We start from the raw sequence: 19,545 nt of genomic DNA, 5'->3' as shown, positions 1-19,545 counted from the left end.
TTTGCTAATCTGCACTGCCAAGAGACTCTTACTGTATGTATGCAAAATGCTTTTGTCACTCTAGCGGCCGGCCGAGTGGTTGTAGGCCCATACCTGTAACTTTTTCAATCTGCAATAAACGGTTTCACAAAAAAAAAAAAAAAAAAAAAAAAACAAGGGATTTCACTATGCCACAAACTCAGACCTGCAATTGTACTGTCCACACCGAAGGCCTCGGCCACATGGGATGGCATAGTTATTATGCATGCTATTCATTGAACAGAAAAACGACTCCATCTCCTCAGCGCCACATGCAGTCCTGTATATTTTAGCCAATATTTAGATCATGGGGCTTCTTCAGGTGCACCTCATGCTTGTCTTAGTTTACCATACCAGCCTTAGCCTCAATCTCCTTTCAGGCATCTGGACTCTGCACGGTATTTGCAGTGCGTGCAGGAAAACCAGGGATGTTTCACAATCTCAAATGTCACACTTTGCCCTTCGTCTGAATAAGTAGCTTTTTGGTGTGCAAGCATGTTCCTTGGCTCTTCAGCTGTCTCTGGTTGCGTGCAAAATTCAGTCCCACTGCAGCACAAGTGCAGTCAACCCAGAACACCTGCCACAGCACCTGCCACATCCTCCTCCTCTTCGTACTCTCATCCCACCCTCTAGTTGACCATAATGTCCTTGGAGGGAGATCCCCCAGCAGGGTGCAAGGCACGTAGTGCAGTTCTCAAACGACTGGCGGGGAGTCAATGGCACCAGGCATTCGCCGCCAGTCTACTTAAAGGGGAAAAGCTCCACCTTTCAGTATTGCCATTCACTGTCATGCTGAAAACTGGAGTTCTTTAGATGCAGTGAGGCTGTACTGTCCTCCACTGACAGCAGTCAGTAGGGAATCAGTTTGGGTGTACTTCCCACAGTTCTCCCATTGCAGACTCCACTCCAGATGGCACCATTTTTATCAAGGTCCGAGCTTGGTACGAATCAGTCGTACTTAAGTTAACTCTGTCTCTTCATTCAGAGATCCATGATGTTGATGGAGGGAAGTATCAGGTATAGAACTAGTGTTTCTTCACTGTCACAACCAGTTTCAGGCTGCATGGCATCATTTGGATCAGCATTTAAGCAGGGTAGCATACTGCCAAGCAAGAAAACGGGCATAACGTGTGTTCAGCCATGTAGTAAGCCATGCAGCACCATGGAGAACATTCATTCAACTTTCCTAGTTATATCCAAAGCCACCTCATTAGAAGGGAAGAGAAACAAAGATAATGGGGGCCTTGCTGGCTTATAATGTTGAAAGTCACTCTATCAAGAGGACTGGCTGAAATTGTTACGGATTGCAAACAAGTTGATTTTGATTAAAAAAAAGTCTAAAAAATGTACTATTCACAGTCTAGAAACAACACTCGTGAGTGTACTTCAAACTTAGTGATATGTATGAGTGAAACTGTAAATAAACACGTTAGATTATATAGTTGTGAAGATCCCTTATTTGATGTCCGAGACCTGATCAACAATAATTTTGCCCAGAGATACCTTTGAATATTGCAAGTTAAGTTTTCACATAATTCTTCTAATTTGAGCTCTAGTTTCTCTGTCCTTTTTGAGGGGTTTTCATGGTGTGTGCTGTTGGCGTGAAAAATTTCATAGAATCTTCCAAATCATGGTAGATCTCGACTGATGGAATCTGTGCTATGGAACCTTTGTCTACCTTGCATCCCGATGGGGAGTATACTTTAAGAAAAATTTCTCAACAACAGGGGCCAGGTCGCCAAACATTTGCGTGTTAGATTTTAGGTGATTGAACTACACATTGTAAATATGTATTATGCATAGATGCTTGTGATGACCTTACCCAACAGAATTTTAGTTGTGATCAGTTTTAGCTTGTTTTAAATACCTTCTAAACACACCAGCACTTTATCAGGTGATGAGCAAATGCTCATATTTGCTTGTTCCTTTTTTGTGATGCTCTAGTAGATTTAACTTAACATGTTCTGCTGCTTTGATTGTTTTGTGCATTCTGTCTGTTGTTTTTATGGAAGTTTCCATTATACCTTAATACATGTAGTTAGATTTAGCTATTGACATTTCTAATTGATGTAATTCTTAAATTCACTGTCTTAATGGTATAATTATTTTCTTAGTTGTTAAATTGTTGATACCAATGTTTACTCCATCAAGGTACATTTTTATTTTTGTTTTAAACAGGTGGGAAAAGCCCCAAAGGATAGATTATGCAGAAGGGCAAGTACAGCACACTATTTTATTTCATGTTGAAAATATGTATTGAATAGTGTTTGTTTTATGGTATCTTTCTATGAAGAAGGATTCAGTAAGTTGCATGTGGACTAAATTAAATGTGTGTCCTACAGAATTCGTTTTTTCAGTCACGTAAAAAAAAAATGCACAATGTCTGGAACTGTTATTAAAAAGGAAATACTTAACCAGTGAGTTTCTCAGAAATGCAGTGAATTTAAACATCAGAATTTGATATCGCGAGTGTCTGAAGTGATCTATGTGACGTGTCAGTGGTTTAAACAACTGTGCGTAAATACATACATAAATAATATGACCAAAACATGTGTTGCTGTATATACACATGCTCTGCATACTCCTGCAATCTAATGCTGGGATCAGATGTTGCATGATATTGTTCTTTGATTAAGTTGTTTTGAGCCACAAGATACCCTGTTATTCTTCCCGTAGTTGACAATGAGCACGGCATAGACTCAATTGGGTTTGGGCATGTACCGATGGAGCTCCCTAATTCGACACATTCGCATTAGTGCTTCTGGGTCTCACAGTTGTTCTCTCTACTCCCACATCCAACAAAAATTGTCATTTTTTTCGATTCCAATATTTTTTTCCACTACTCCATCAGACTTCGGAGACTGTTGCATATCTTCGTTCCGCGTCCTGCAGGGTTCCCCTCTGCGGCTCTGTGCCCTCAGTCTTACATTTTCGATGACCGAGAACGCCCATACGTGGTAGCTGATGGAGCTGACGCTCTTTCTAAATGTCCTCGTTGCCACACTTTATACTGTTGAGCCAATCTCCACAGTGCATGCAACATTTGCCTCTTTGCAGCCAATGATAACGCCAAGTATGCTTCCTGTCTTGCGTTCAGGGCAAAAAGACAATCCACTACCACCGAGACAGATTCGGGGCCCATATTAGAATGCAAAGGCAGGCGGCTGTATAAAACCCTTGACATCTTTGGGGAAGCGCACCACCTTGGCGATGAGGAAGAAGAACGCAAATCTTTAGGCATTCCCGTTCATCAACCAGCCCAGATGTCATTGACTCTGATGTATCCAAAGCTGAGCTGGACAATGCCCAGGAGGCCCCATTCGCTTCGCTTCAGTAAGGTCGAGGTCAATGACCAAGACCACACCCATGATAGTGAATATGGCCAAAGCTCAAGCACATCGTAAGTCTCACAGGAGACCGCATACGGAGATGGAGCACTGCTCTTGAAAGAGTCGGGCTTCCAACCTTATGCATAAAAGAGCCGCCGTGTGGCTCCGGTCGCCAAACAGGATAGGTATCATAACCAAAACTGGATCTTGCTAAAACCATCGGTCTCCAGCAGCCTTCAGATCCTATGGCTGCAGACCATTCAGAACTCAGCTGCCAGGCTCACCCTCAATCTCCTATGCCACAGTCACTTGAAGGAGCTCCACCAGCTCACAGTTCACAAACAATTTGAATTGCCCATCCACATTTTCAAGGTACTACGTAACACTGGCCCAGCATACCTCAACAATGGCATCGCTTTCACAAACCTTCCAGGTACCTCCGCTCATCCAGATTCTTACTTGCACACATCCCTCACATATGGAAAGCCAGAACCAGTGGTCAAGCCTTCTCCTACATGGCTCCTAAAGCATGGACCGACCTGCCGCTACATGTAAGAGCTTCTTCCTAAATTCCACAAGAAGTCGGTGACATGGCTTTTCAAGTAATCCTGCTAGGCCCTATGTGTCACTCAGCACCAGTATACCCATTTGGTGATAGCATGCTCTACAAATCTGCATAACATAAGAAGATGCCAGTCGGTACCGATAAAGCTCGAAACCTGTCAAAACCAAAGACACTGTCTATCTACCCGTGCTCCTGTGCCAAGAACCCCTTCTGCGACTATTTCCAACAACTTTAAAAGGCCAATTCTTGAGAATCTCTGAAAACATCCTGACAAGAAATCAAAAAAGGCTTCAAAGACCCTGCCTACCCCAAAGAGGTTTAAAGACATAGCAACCGTCTCTCCTCCTTTTGCTACCCTGCTACCTCCCGTGCCACCACGACCACTTTACCTCCTACACCACGTCCCCTGTGTCCCTTGCTGCTTCCTCTCCCTTTCTATCCACCAGAATAACTTCAAGGGTCGTCACTGTCATATTTAGAGCATCGGAGACCATACAGCCCTTCACAGGAATATCAGGCCTCTGTTCATCCACATGCAAGGGATGGCCCATTGGAGGATTATGGCACTGAGCCACCTGTGGATTCAGAACTGGAGCATGTCACTCTTACATTTGTCCCTCTCTACAGGGACAACCCAAAAATTTACCTTCACCCCTCCTGTTTTGCTGAATTCGTTTTTGTTAGTCTTAGGACTCTGTGCACTTTACCACTGCTAACCATGTGCACTTTACCACTGCTAACCAGTGCTGAAAAATTAACTTATAAGTGCCTAGTAAAGTGGTACTACATGCACCTGGGTTTTTTAGATTAAATGCTGCTAGTAGGCTAACAGACATTATTGTGCTACCCACTTAAGAGGCCTTTTTAAATTTGTCTCCCGACTGCCATTGCAGCCTGTATGGAGTTCTAAATTGCCAATTACACTTGGCAAAATAACCCCTTTGCCAAACCAAAACCCCCTTTTTTTATTACATATAATTCACCCCTAGGGTAGGCCATAAATAACACATGGGGAAGGGTGTGTTGTAGTTAAAAAGTTGGATAGTACTTTTATGTTTTACATGTCCTGATAGTGAAAAACTCCGATTTCTTTTTTCTACTACTGTGAGGCCTATCTCTCTCTAATAGGATAACATTAAGTTACTGTATTACATGTAATAAGTGATATCTTTTGTTTGGGACCGGGTAAACAATATCATGTTTGATGTATAAAGAATTGTAATTTAAAATCTTTGTTAATGAAAAAATCGAATTGTAAGTCACAACTCTTAAAAAGGTACTTTTAGAAAGTTGTTATAGGTAAAAAGTGCCTTCAAGGGATTTTATTTGTTATCATGTCCTAGACCCATTTACAATGCCTATGTACGTAGAAACTTGTCTCAAACTGAGGTATAAATTTATAATACAGATAAGGCTTTTTCAACAAACAGAAAAAGAGTCAACGTTTCGAAGTTACGGTTTTGTTGTGTAGTTCATCCAGTAGACCATTTCAGAACAAACAATTCTTTAAGTAAAATAGAGACCCTTTGGAACAAAGTAAATATCAGGAACCTTTTAAATAGGCATTGTAAATGGGTCTAATACACGGGTGAAAAGAATATATTGTACTATACAACTTTGAATTTCTGTCACCCTTGTATTTAAGATAATTCCTGTACCCTTTTTATTCTTTCATTGATGATAAACTGTATCAAAAAAGAATACACCTGCTTCTATATATTGATTTCTCCATTGTTTATTTATTGAGATTTATGTTTAAAATGTATTTGATTGAAGCAACCTCTTGGGGGCACTCATAAGTAATGTTCCGGTATAATGTTTCTTCTTTGTCAAAATAAAACCCTTGTACACACTTTTTACCTTTAACAATTTAACGCACTTTTAGAGAGTTGGCATTTTCTTTTCCTAACCACTTGTTGCCTGTAGCCTGTTCCTGGGTCACCTATCTAGGTGGAGTCGGCCTTTGTGTAGTCCTCCCATACAGCTACACAATAGAGGTGTTGGCACGATGGGCCAAGCTGACATGATGGGAGGGGCGGAGCTGTCCCCTGTTGCACGTGCATTTCAAACACACAGACACAGCTCCCTGACCAAGAACTTCTTACATGCCTGTTGTGCCGCAGAAAGACAGGGTCCAGGGCAGAGAGGAAGGGAATTCCAGACACCTCTATGTAGGGAAAAACTCCAATAGTTTCACCTATTTAAAATCTGGTATCTGGTATAAAAATAGGACCATCAGACCCACTCTTCAGTATACTCCTCGACCTGTGTGTTCTACAGAAAACCTTGTACCATACTTTAGACTGGAGCGGGGTTATGTTGGACTTGACCCTCTCTAAGAGGTCACCCCCAATCTTTTCACCTTCACTTCTCCTGTTTTACTGAATTTGTTTTTGTTGTCCTTTAGGCTCTGTGCACTTTACCACTGCTAACCAGTGCTGAAGTGTTTGTACTCTCTCCTTTAAACATTAAAAAAAGGCTTACACTCAATTGGCACATTTAATTTTCTTATAAGTCACTAGCACAGTGGCATGTATCCAAGGCCTGTAAATTAAACATTACTAGTGGGCCTGCAGCACTTTTTGTGCCACAAACTTAAGTAGCCTTTTTAAACATGCCTCTGGCCTGACATTACAGCCTGTGTGCAGATTTAAACTGCCTGTTCGACAAGGCAAAAAACCTCTTTGCTAAGCCTAAAACTCACTTTATAGTACATATAATTCACCTCTATGGTAGGCCATAAACAGCCCATAGGCCAAGGTGCATTGTATTAAAAAAAAGTTGGACATGTACGTTTACGTTTCACATGTCGTTGTAGTGAAAAACTTGCAAAATTCATTTTTCACTACTGTGAGGCCTACCTCTCTACTAGGATAACATTGGGTTGCCTCATTACATTTAATAAGTGATACCTTTTGTTTGGGAGCAGGTAGAAATGTCATGTTTGGTGTCTAAGGCATTGTAATCTAAAATCCACTTCAATGATAAAGTCGGATTTTAAGTCACAACTCTGAAAATGCCACTTTTAGTGATCCAACTGAGTTCTTGTCCTAACCATTTGGGGTCTTCAGCCTGTTCCTGGGTCACATGGCTAAGTGGAGTTGGCAGTTGACGTTTTTGTATTCCTCCCAAACAGGCACACTGGATGTAGCAAGGATGGGTCATCCTGACTTGATGGGAGAGGCAGAGCTTTCACCTGTCACACTTGCAGTTCAAAAACAGTGCCACAACTCACTTGCAAAGAACTTCGCACTAGCCTATTGTGACCCCAGACAGACTGGGACGAGGACAGGGAGGCAGGAAATCCCAGACACTTCTGTGTGACGAACAGACTCCAGAAATTTCTCCCACTTGAAAGCTGGCATTAGCTATAACATTGGGGCCCTCAGGCTTACTCTTCAGTACACTCCTGTACTTGTGGATACTACAGAAAAAGGACTGTCTTGCTGCCTGAGGCCTGCCCTGTTTTCTGAGAAGGAAGTCTAGATCTTTGCTTTCTTCATTCTAGGCTACCTGAGTGACTCTAAGGGTCAGCTGACTGAACTCTTTTTCTGAGCTACATGGGCACAACAAGCTCCAGAGGCCTCCCTGCAGCTGGCCAGCTGACCTGCTGCACTGGACCTAAACCTGGACCTGCGTGAAATCTGCTGGAGTGTGTTCTTGATCCCCGAGTGGTGTCTCCCCAGGTCCTGGGCTATTGACTGGCATCAGTGAGTGCTCCTTTTAGCCTAACTGAAGGTTCCACCAAAACTGGTGCAAGGCCATGCAAAGCTTCGCCGCACAGCTGCCAGCTTCTTCAGAACCAACACCTTGATATGCATAGCCCCCGCAAAGCATTGTTGCACAGCTGCCAGCCTTATCGTAACCAACACTGAGCAATGCAAAGCTTTGCCACACAGCTCACCAGAAACAACACAGAGCGACGCACCTGCTTTATCGAAACCGTCAGCGGATGACAAAGCCTCGCAAAGCCACACCACGCAGACTGCGTACTAAGCACATAATGTACAATCCTCAACGGGCCAAAGTTGGTCCTGTACTCAATCCCTGTCAGTCTGAGCTTGTGATTTTCTCCCAGTATAGCGTGACTGATACCCTCAGTTGGCATTATGCATCTTTTGGCTCTACTTTCATCTAAATCTTTAAAATTGCACATCTCCAGTTGTATTGATTGCATTTTTGTCACTTTGGTCTCAAATAATTCATGAAGCTTTACTTTATTTTTTTAATTGTTGTGGAATTTTTCTTGTATTGTGTTGTTACTTTACTACTGTTTAAGTCCATACATCGTAGGGACATTACTCGTTGTCTTTACAGATTGCCTCTAAGTTAAGCCTGACTGCCATTGTGCCAAGCTACTCGAGGGTTAAGCACAAGTTAATTTAGTGACTTTTTGTGGCTCACCCTGGCAAGGATTTGGCTGTTGCTTGAGAACGGCTCACATTCCCCTCAACCAACTACCCCGTTTCTCACAGTTACTCTCAAGGCTTCTCCCATTGATTATACTATCACCTATCATGGGGCAATGCAATGGAAACCTACATGTCTTACGTTCACATCTTACCGAAAGAGAAAGATTTCCATTTTGAAACACTTGATAAATCAGAGGGTTCTGTACAATATTTTCCCATGTGAAAGGGAATGCTGAAGACCGCCTCCAACATATTTTTTAAGCCTGCCCCCGCCTCCTACTACCAAACACTACATGTCAGAGAGACTGCAAGATCCCACGTTGGGAAGAAATAACCTCAAACAGATGAGTCCTCGCAACAATAAAACACAGGTATTGCCCGGAACGCCTCTCAGCCTCATCAAACATCCCACCATGGCCACACACCCTAACTCCAGAACACCTCCACCTTCTTCACTAAGAGGCTCAGTTGCTTCTTCGCAAAGGAGCTGCAGAGTTGATGCCTCCCCTTTACCAAGGCACAAAGGTATGCTTCCTCATTTTCAAAACTGACAGCTCACTCAAGCCACTCCTTGATTATTATTATGAAATCTGTTTATTAGCATTTGTTGATATAGACATAACATACATCATGAATGTAATATCTCACAGGCAATGAGTCCGGTACTCCGAGGAGTATCCGCTAGTTGTGAATGCGGTGAGCCGCCAGATCCAGCGCCACTACGAGGCGTGGATTGATGCCATCAAGTAAGTGTCAGGGCCGCCGCCCGCAGTTGAACAGATTCATGTAACAACCGAACTTAAATAACTGAAGATAGGTTAAACAACAGAAGTCCATCAGAAACAACAGCAGCAGGTTCGATCTTAGACCATACGACCCTCAGGATACCAGCCCCCCGGTCCACCCCCCCTCCCAAAACCCGGCCCCCCATCCCCCGCGACATATCATACTATGAGAGGCAAATGTCAGTGTCCGCACATCCTCCCGGTTCGGTTAGGACCTCCCCGCCAGTCCCCGGAGTGGGTCTCCCAGGCTCACCTCCATTCCCTTCCCCACCAGGAAGTGGCTCCGCAGTATGTGTCCCACAGAGTCTCAGGGCATCCCCATCCAGCTGCATCAGGACCTGCACGTGTACGTCCCATTGACTCGCTATGGGTGTGAGTCTAAGGCCTAACGTTTCCTCTCGCAAGAGAGCCGTGCCCTCCGCCCCCGCCCACACTAGCAAGGAACTCCGCCACGCCTGCGCCCGAGGGGGTTCAGTCGCCTTCCAGCGCTTGGTAATTAACCGCTTCGCCACAATCAGGCCCAGATCGAGGAAGCGACAGGCAACCTTCGTGGGGGGAGTTCTACGAAACAAGTGTAACAGACAGGCGGGCCAATCTCGCTGCGCCAGCGGACCGACGCAAGTACGTAGCGCTCCATGCACCGTCCGCCAGTATGAATCGAGCGCTGGGCAGCTCCATAACATGTGTACTAGTCCAGCATCCAGAGCCCTGCAGCGTGGGCATTCAGCGTCCGCCCGGTGGAAATAGCGATTAATGGAGTCGGGAGTGAGATATGCTCTGTGCAGTATGAAGTACTGGATTTGGCGAAACCGCAGATTCCTGGGGATCCGTGTGGGCCCCCGTAGCGTATCCCTCCATTCCTTGTCGGTCAGGGGACGGTCCAAATCCGCTTCCCATTTACCCCGCAGTGGAGACAGGTCCGCCGCCACCATCATGCGCAAGGAGGCCGCGAACCAGCGGACCATGTGGCCGCCCCGTCCCATGACGTGGAGGTACTGCATCATGAGGTGTTGCGCCGGTTCCTCCTGAAGAGCACCCCACCGACTAGTCAGCGTCGCGACTAGCGAGCGGTGACGGAGGAACTGACCGGCCGGTAACCCCGTCTCCTCCGCCAGCTGAGCGAACGGTATAAGCACACCGTCGTGGTAGAGGTCCCCCAGCGTGCAAATATCCGCCGCGTGCCAGTCGGCAAGCTCTGCCGAGCGCAATATCCCTCGACCGCTAGGTGAACCCTCAATCGGCATGGCAGGGGCATATGGGGTGTGTGTCGAGTCAGGTAGAGGGCTCGCCGATAGCACCGACAGGCCACCGCCACTAGTAGGGGCCCCGGCTTGGTCACTTTGGCCGTCGGATGGAACAACGCGATAACATCCTTCAGGGGGAGCGGTGGTTCCACGGACGCCGTGTCGTCCCTCTCCCGGTCGGCCAACCACCTGGCCACCCATTGCAGCTGTGCTGCTAGGTAATAGTGCGCAAAACAGGGCATCGCGAGTCCCCCCTGACCCGTGGGGAGGTATAACTTAGAGAGCGCCACTCTGTGTCGTGCGGTGCCCCACACAAAATCCCGAAGGGAGCGCTCCAGGGCGGCGAAGAAGGACGCCGGGATATAGGTCGGCAGATTAGCAAAATAGTAGAGGAGTCTGGGCAGGGCCACCATTTTGACCAGTGCAATGCGACCCGTGACCGCAAGGGGAATGGTGCCCCAGAAACGCATCTGGGCCCTGATCGCCGTCACCGCCCTGCCCAAGTTACCCTCCACTAAGTCAGCGGGTCGCCGGTACACCTGAATGCCCAGGTAACGGAAGGTGTCCGGTTGCCACCGGACAGGCACACCTCCCAGTTGAAACCGGGGATCCAGGGTATCATCACGGAACGGGTAGAGACACGATTTGGCTGCGTTCACCCTTAACCCGGAGAGCGTTGCAAACTCCGTGAGAACCCGTTCAAGGTCCCCTGAGATATTCGCCACATCCCGCACGAAGATCAAGAGGTCATCCGCGTACAAGGAAACCTGGTGGGTGGCGTCGCCCATTGGAATGCCGTCCGTCAACACCCCCCGCAGGGTGGCTGCCAAGGGCTCGATGGCAAGCGCGAAAAGGAGGGGTGAAAGGGGGCACCCCTGCCTGGTACCTCGGCCAACCGAGATGGCCTCGGAAATGCACAGGCCGGTTCTCACCCGGACCACAGGGTTCTTATAGAGGAGCGCCGCCATTTGCAGAAACCCAAGGCCTAGTCCGTAATGTGATAGGCTTGCCACCAGGTAGCCCCATTCCAAGCTATCGAAGGCTTTCTCGAGGTCTAACACTAGACAGCCCGCCCGTGGCCAGTGCTGTGCACCGTGTACGGCCACACGGAAGAACCGGCGAAGATTAAGCGAGGTACTGCGTTTCGGCACAAACCCATTCTGGTCCCTGTGCACCAGCACAGGCACGGTGGGGGCCAAACGCTCCGCTAGGACCTTGGCCAGGATCTTGTAGTCGGTGTTGAGGAGGGCGAGGGGGCGATAGGACCCTAGATGAGTAGGGTCACGCCCTGGCTTGGGGAAAGAGATCAGGTAGGCTTCCCTCATGGAGGCAGGTAGGGTGGCCTCCTCAAGGGCTGTGAGATATAACGCGTGCAGACGGGGCACCAGAGACTCCCGGTATGCTTTGTAGTATTCTGCCGGGAGACCATCAGGTCCAGGCGCCCTGCCAGAGGCCAATGAGGCCACCGCGTCCCCTATTTCCTCCAGAGTGAGGGGACCCTCCAGTGTTTCCTGGTGGGCATCCGGAACTGTGGGGAGGCCGGCAGCCCCTAAGAACAGATCCAGATCCTGTGCCTGCCGTCGCCCCGCCGAGGTATACAGGTCTTGGTAGTGTGCCGTGAGCGTCTGGTGGATCTCCCACTGTGTGTGCACCAGCGTGCCGTCCAGCCCGCGAAGGGAGGCTATTGGCGTATAGCCCGATTCCTGTCGGATCAGCCAGGCCAGCAATCGCCCCGCCCTGTCCGATGTGGCGTGGACCCGTGCCGAATGGGCAGCGTAGTTGTGGCAGCGCAACCTCTCCAACAGCGCAGCGTGGCGTGCCCGAAGCCGGGCCAGCCTGGTCGAGTCACGCCCACCACCCTCGCCATGACGTTCGCATGCCAGTAGCCGGGTCTCCAGAGCGGTGAGTAGCAACGTAAGTTGCTTACGGATATTTCCCGTTGCCCCCAGACAGTGTCCCCGCATGGCTGCCTTGTGCGCGTCCCACTCCGTCCACGTGCTCCCCGCCGTGCCCTCATTGAGGTCAAAGAACTGCTTGACCGCCGTGCCGAGCGAGGCCCGGAACTCCGCGTCCTCAAGAGCAGCCGGTTGCAAGCGCCAGGTGGGGATGGGTGGTCTCCCCGGGTCCCAGCAGAGACGCAGTCGAAGAGGGTTGTGGTCAGAGTGAGTCCGGCCCAAGTAATCCGCCTGGACTATCAAAGGGTCCAGCGACTGGGAGCTTACCACCCTGTCAAGGCGGACGTGAAGATCATGTACCGCAGAATAATAGGAATAGAGCCGGTCAGCGGGATGTAAGGTGCGCCACACGTCATGAAGGGCCCACCGTGACAGCCAATCAGTGAGGCTCCTCGCATTCGAGACCGCCTGTGTACTGCGGAGTGGTGGATAGGATCTATCAAGGCTCGTGTCCAGTACGGCATTAAAGTCCCCACCCAGCAGCCAGGGGAGACCCACATACGGGGTCAGGGCCACCGAGAGGCGATCAAGGAACGACGGTTGATCAACGTTCGGGGCGTAGATAGAACCCAGGAGCACAGGGTGCCCATTGAGTCGCCCCCGCACCAGAGTGTATCGACCGTCAGAGTCGAGCACCGTCTCGGAGCATATGAAGGGTGTGCCTGCCCGTACCCAAACTAGTGTACCCCGAGCATGCGCGGAGTATGTAGTCCCGAAAAGCTGTCCCCTCCAGCGGGCGCGCAGTCTGTCTAGTTCCAGCCGTGTCATGTGTGTCTCTTGGAGAAGGGCCACCCCTATCTTGTGCCTCTGGAGATAGGCAAAAACAGAATATCGGCGGGTTGGTGTATGCATGCCCTTAATGTTCCAAGTGACGATTGCAGTGTCAGCCATTGGGGTAGAGCGCGGACAACACTAGGTTCATCGGCCGAAGCGGGCCAGCCGGGGAAGGGGAGGGGGAAGAAAGACCAGAGGGACTGCCACCCAGATCTCCTGCTGCAAGAACATGGTGTGTGAGAAAACTGCAGAACACTGCAGAGTGTAAAGAGACAAAATTAAAAACAATATGAATAAGAGGAACTCCATAACCACAGGGGCGAACCCCAGAACCGGGTATTCGTCCAAACATGCAAGGCTCAATCGCCTGTGAACTACCTGGTCAGAGATGGGTTGGCGAAGGGGCTAAAGAGCAATACCGTTGTGCCTGGCTTGCAAGAGCCCCGTGTTACCCCCGTCAGGGCCTCGTGTGTCTGTAGGGCCGCCATTCGCCCAATCGTGCCCCAGGGGAGTGTGTGTAGGGATCGCTGTCGCCCCGCTCCCCCGCAACCAGAATAAGCCCGAAACCCCGGTCCCCGGCCCATGTGTAGGGGGACCCATGTTACCCCTCAATCTCCGCAACCCCCCATCTCACTCACAGAAATGAACAGGGCCCCAGAAGTCACAGGCCAGGGGACAGCAGAGGCAGTAGACTTCCCCCCCTCCCCCGGAGAGCAGTTCGGAGCAACCCGCCCGACCCCCAGGGTACCTGCAGTGGACACAATGCAAACCAGCAAGAGTTCACCCCAGAAGGTCGGCTGTCTGTGGGGTCACCTCTGGCAACACCTGGTCCTCCGGAATCAGTATGGACGGGGAGGAGGACAGGTCAGTCTCAGTGTCACTGTGAATGCGAGCCGCCACGTCCCCCTGGCTGCTCACAGACCCCAGGGTGGCCACTGCCTCCAGAGCCTCCAGCCGCTCCACACGCATTCTCTCCGGACTTGGCGCAGCCGGGGGACTCGGCCCCGTCCCACCGCGTCGGTCCCTCTGTCTCCGCCGTCTTAGCCTCTTCTCTCTGCGCCCCATAGGCCCCGGGTCCGCGGGCCGGGGGCCACCATGTTGGCCCGTTTCCTCCAGCCAGTCCCAGACATCGGACGGGGCATCGAAAAATCGTGTCCCATCTTTTGTGACCACCCGGAGGCGTGAGGGGAACAGCAGCGAGTATGGGATTTGCAGTTCTCGGAGACGGCGTTTCACCTCCAGGTAGTTGCTCCTCCGCTTCTGAACAGTCGCAGTGTAGTCCGGGAACAGCATCACCGGGCCACCCCCTATTGAAAGGGCTCCCATCTTCCGCGTCTCCCGGAGGATCACGTCCCGGTCCCGGTAGTTGAGGAGGCGAAACAGGAAAGGACGCGGCCGGGCTCCGGGGACAGGCTTCCGCATCGGCACCCTGTGCGCCCTTTCCACCACGAACTGCGGGGAGAGCATTCCTGGGGGCAGGATATCTCGTAACCAGTCCTCAACAAACTGTTCGGGTCGCCGTCCCTCCTCGCCCTCCACCAGGCCCACGACGCGTATATTCTGGCGCCGAGAGCGGCCCTCCGCATCCTCCGCGCGGTCCTCAAGGGTGTTAACGCGGTCGATCAGATCCTGCAAGGTGGCGGAGTGATTGCGCACTATCGGCTGCACGTCTTGTAGCGCCTGGCCGTGACCGGCAACAGTGTCCGCCAGCCGGCGATGGTCGGCGTGGAGCAGGGTGAAGTCCACCGTGACTTTGTCGATTCGGGACTCCAGTGAGGTGCGGGTTTGTTCCAGCGTGTTACTCAGTCGGTCGACCGCCGCCAACATGGCATCCATTTTGGCCTCCAGGGTCGATGCGGGCGGCGCCGCGGTCACAACAGGGCGCTCCGTCGTCGCAGCAGGGCCGTCCACCCTCAGTCTGTTCTCGGCCTGGTTGTTCCGAAGCCGCCCCATGGCTAGCTGCTGCGCCGATGGCATTCAGAGGGCTCAGTGATGCACGAGGCCGATCGGGGCTCCAATCACTACCAGGCGCCGTTAGCAAAGGGGGTCCAGCCCCGCCGCCACGAGTCAGGCCAGCACCATGGGTGTCGGGGCGCAGGGCAGCGTCGCCAGCGGGGGAGGTGCACCGCGAACTGTAGACAACCAGGAGCCAAAGTGCGCCAGGTCGCACTCCGTCGGATCCGTAGCAGCCACTTCCCCGTGTCCAGCAGCAGACCAGTGATCAGTCTCCTGGGAGCCCTGCCCCAATCCCGAGCCACCGGCGTGGGTAGCAGGGCCACACCGTGGCCGCCAGGGTCGCCTCCGCCCCTACAGTTTTCCGCTTCGCCTCCGGGGGGCAGCACGCCCGGAGAGGGGTCCTCCACAGCAGGTCACTCCGGGCCACCGGGCGGTGCGGGCGTCACGTCCCCCCTCAGCGCCTCCGGCCACAATGTCGTCCTCCTCCGTCCACCATGGCAGGCCCCCGATGTCCTGGGGTGCGTGGACTGGCAGAATCACGGCGTGAGGGGTGCCAGCACAGCGCCGGCGACGCAGCAGGCGTCAAGTGTACCGTCGCCCCAGGGGGACCCCCTCGCAGGTCCCCAGTCCTCCCGTTGCCGGTCCGCTGCGTGACGTGCGGCCCAGCCGCCTCGTGGCAGGCCGCGGCGTGGGGTGATGCGCGCGGCCGAACGCCGCTTCCAGCACGCTCCGCGCTGCCCTTCGGTCAGGTCCCCAAGGGGGGCGGCACGCGGGCTGAGGCCGCCCCCGCCGCCCAATTCACCGGGTGCCGGGAGCCCACGGGCAGGGACAGGTAGTCTTGGCGGCCCCGCAGCTCACTCCAGGCAGGATAACCGCAGGAAAACGGCTCCGTTGCTCGGGAGCCTCACTCGGACGCAGCCATCTTGGCCGCGCGCTCTCTAGCGCCCCCCTCAAGCCACTCCTTGATGTTTTAATATGAGCAATCATGCTCCTTGTAGGAATGATGGCATCCGGCATTGCTATAGTTTCCACAGCCAGACTCTACACATGCTTGTTACAGGAGTGCCATACAGCACAATGGAACAGCTGAGGGTCAGCTACAAGCTCTAGTGGTGGTAAGTACCCACGCTCATCGTGCTCTGTAGTGGTGGAACATCTGTTGCAGGGGGAACCCTTCATGGACCCCATTCTACAGGTAACAGTAACCACAGATGCATCCTTAGTTGACTGGAGAGGGGCATCCACACAACATGACAGACCATGCACTTTGGTCACCCAAACACGGGGGTATCATATCAACTAAATGGAACACCTTGCCATTCATCTAGCCTTAAAAACTTTCTTTCAAAACATTCAGGGCAAGGTAGTACTCATAAAGACAGACAATATGACGGCCATGGACTATATCCAGAAACAAGATGACACTCATTTGCACCAATTATCAGCATAAGCACAGAAGATAAAGCATTGGGTGATTCGTCATTGAATACACCTTTCGGGGAGTATCTAGCTGGAGTGGACAGCGACTAAAAGTGGGAACTCCAGCCACAACTCCTACTACCAACATTGGGGGTTTCCGCAACTAGACCTATTCGCCACTCACTAAAACACAAAATCCCTTGCGGCAACCACGATTAAAAGAGGAAGTGTGATAATTGGTTGACATAAAGATATTCACCTCGAGGTAGCCAGATTTGTTAAAAATTTAAAAGAGGGCTGCTACATCTGCTTAGAGGGTAAGTTCTATGGTCATCAATGTAACATTTTAAATATATACGCACCCAATCGGGGATAGGAAAGCGTCCTGACCTGTCTGTTAACTAAGATAGAAGAGTTGGATCCACCTAGACTTATATGGGTGGGTGATTTCAATCTGACACCTGACGCCCTACTTCAGAGACACCCGCATGATTGCTATCTCCACAACACAATGTAGCCAGCACTGCTGCACGGAGTGAGAGATCGGTTTGGTGACCTATGGTGCACTAAGAATCCTGAAGCCCAGGAATATACTTCTGTCTCCCACATGCATAGATCCTACTCTTGTATAGACCTAATGTGGGGAACCCGAGACATATTAGACGATACCCAGTCAGTTATTATTAGCACAATAACCATGTTAGACCACGCCCTACTCTGCTGGGAAGGGAGCAGACGAATGGGCTGTTCTCGGCTAGATTGGAAATTTAATAGGTCCCTCTTGAAAAGTAGGCCCACACAGCAGGTGGGACAATTACCCAGTACTTTGACACGAACACTCCCAATGTAACATCACCTAATATATGGTGGTACGCATTCCAGGCGGTCTTTCTGGGTTAATGTATTGCTGAGAGATCGCAGCTGCGCAGCACTGCAATACTTATACAACTGTTTAGAGACTGACCTAAAAGTGACATCTGAACGCCAGAGGCTAACAAATTCCCTAAATGATCTGCGGGAGACATTTCTCTGAAAGAGAAAATAGATCTTATAGCCTCTGAAATATCAGAAAAGGCAATACTATTCCTCTGGCAAAAATTTTAAGAGTTTTAAGTAAAGGCCAATAAGACAGACACGCTCCTTGCCCGTCAACTATGGACTCAAATTGCTCACAGGCAAATGCATGCCATTAACACAGGAGGGGTACTGGGCTGGCAGCGACCTCAGACAGGATAAGGGATTTACAAAACTATTACACTGCTCTCTATGAGGCGGAAAAGTTATCCCCAAAAGATGTAGATGCCTTTATTTCAGGTACCAGCCTTTCAATCCTATCCAAAGCTAACAGAGACACACTGGAGGAACTTATCACGGTGGAAGAGGTCTCCAAGTTGTTTAAGATCTACACCCTGACAAGACCCTTTTGAGTTAACAAACTGCTTGTATAAACACTTCAAGTTAGAGCTAATCCCACAAATAGCTACACTCTTTAACTCCTCTTTACATTCTCACACTGTAACCCCAATAATGACTGAAGCAAATATTATACTCATACATAAACCGGGTAAGTCTACTGACCAGTGGGAAGCCTACCGGCCGATAGCACTGCTAAGCAGTGATACTATAATCTTCACGAAAGTACTAGCAAACAGACTGATGCCTCATATACCATACCTCATAGACACCGACCAGTCGGGCTTCATCCCGCAAAGACAGTCTTACGACAATATTAGGCGGGTGCTCCCCCTTATAGAAAAAGCCATCTGGATGACGGTCCCTATGCCAATCCTGTGGCTGGACACCAAAAATGTGTTTGACAGAGTTCATCTCTAAAACGCTCGAAACAATAGGACTGGGCCCACAAATGCACTCGTGGCTAGCCGCTAGCTACCAACACCCAATGGTGCGAATACTAGTTAACGGTGAGAAATCAGGGGTAGTAACTGTACGCTACAGGTGCCCACTCTCCCCACTGCTGTTTGTGCGTGCAGTGGAACCTGTACTGGCGGTCATTCGCGGGCAGACAAAAATCGTAGAAATACCATTTGGAGGGGAGCAACACAAAATTAATTCATTTGCAGATGACATACTCTTGACGGTGACTGACCCAATTCTTCCCTAAAATCTTGCAAATCCTAGTGACCTACCACAGCATATCTGGCTTCAAAGTCAAAAATGATAAATTTAAGATGCTCAGAATAGAGCTAGACTATGCAACTTAACAAACCCTCTCATCTCTCACCACTCTGTGTTGGGCCCCTGGCAAGAAAATACAATACCTGGAAGTATATATTACCTTACATTACAGACCACTCTATGCTGCCAACTACCACGCCTACTCCTGCCTATCAAAACTGACCTACATAGATGGAGAACCTTCTATATATCTTGGCTGGGCAGAGTGGCAGTGATTAAGCAAAATGTGCTCCCTAGACTGCTTTACTTATTCCAGGCCCTCCCAGTTAATTTCCCTGCATACAATATATGCTTTCTGCAGCAGGCCATAGACCACTTTATCTTGGTGGGAAAAAGGGCGAGAGTGTCATGTAAAGTGCTGCAGGCTTCCAGACAGGCGGGCGAACTGAGCCTCCTTGACATTATGAAATACTACCAGGCATCTCAAATTAGGGTGTCGTTCGGATGGGCGATCCTGGAGACTGAGCACCAATAGATGCATATGGACGCAGCAGCGCTGGGTTAGGCTCTCTGGGCAATCTTTTGGCTCCCTAAACATGCTAGACTACCAGTTTACTATCACTTGGCCATACTCAACCCGACCATTAATATTTTGGAATTCCCTTATGAGGAGATAGAGACTGATCATATTACTATCCACATTTACATCGTTGTTTGATTGTCTAGACTTCACATCGGGCATAGAGAAAAACATATTTGCTGAATAGGCAGATTCTGTGTGTCGAATGTTGTGTGACCTCTTCCAGAATGAGGAGATCAAACACTTTGTCCAGTGTAAACTTCAATATACTCTGCACGAGACAGACCACATATACTTCTTCAATTTACAAAACTGGGCCTTTTAAACCCCAAATAAGCTAGAGGCCACCAGATCCCTAACCACGTCAGATAG

The 19,545-nt window shown here is 50.1% G+C and overlaps 1 protein-coding gene across 2 annotated transcripts in view; it reads left to right on the top strand.

Moving 5' to 3' along the window:
* The window catches only part of RAB3GAP2 (RAB3 GTPase activating non-catalytic protein subunit 2), a 687,447-nt gene that overhangs the window by 521,776 nt on the left and 146,126 nt on the right, over positions 1 to 19,545 (top strand). For both annotated transcript variants that reach the window (XM_085612952.1, XM_085612951.1), the window contains exon 29: positions 2,197 to 2,232. In XM_085612952.1, coding sequence (XP_085469078.1) covers positions 2,197 to 2,232 — 36 coding nt within the window. The remainder of the gene's footprint in view (positions 1 to 2,196; positions 2,233 to 19,545) is intronic.

The sequence above is a fragment of the Triturus cristatus genome, chromosome 6 (genome assembly GCF_964204655.1).
Source record: "Triturus cristatus chromosome 6, aTriCri1.1, whole genome shotgun sequence".
Taxonomy (NCBI): Eukaryota; Metazoa; Chordata; class Amphibia; order Caudata; family Salamandridae; genus Triturus; species Triturus cristatus.
The sequence above is the reverse complement of the archived record's forward strand: the minus strand, read 5'-3'. Positions and strand labels throughout refer to the sequence as shown.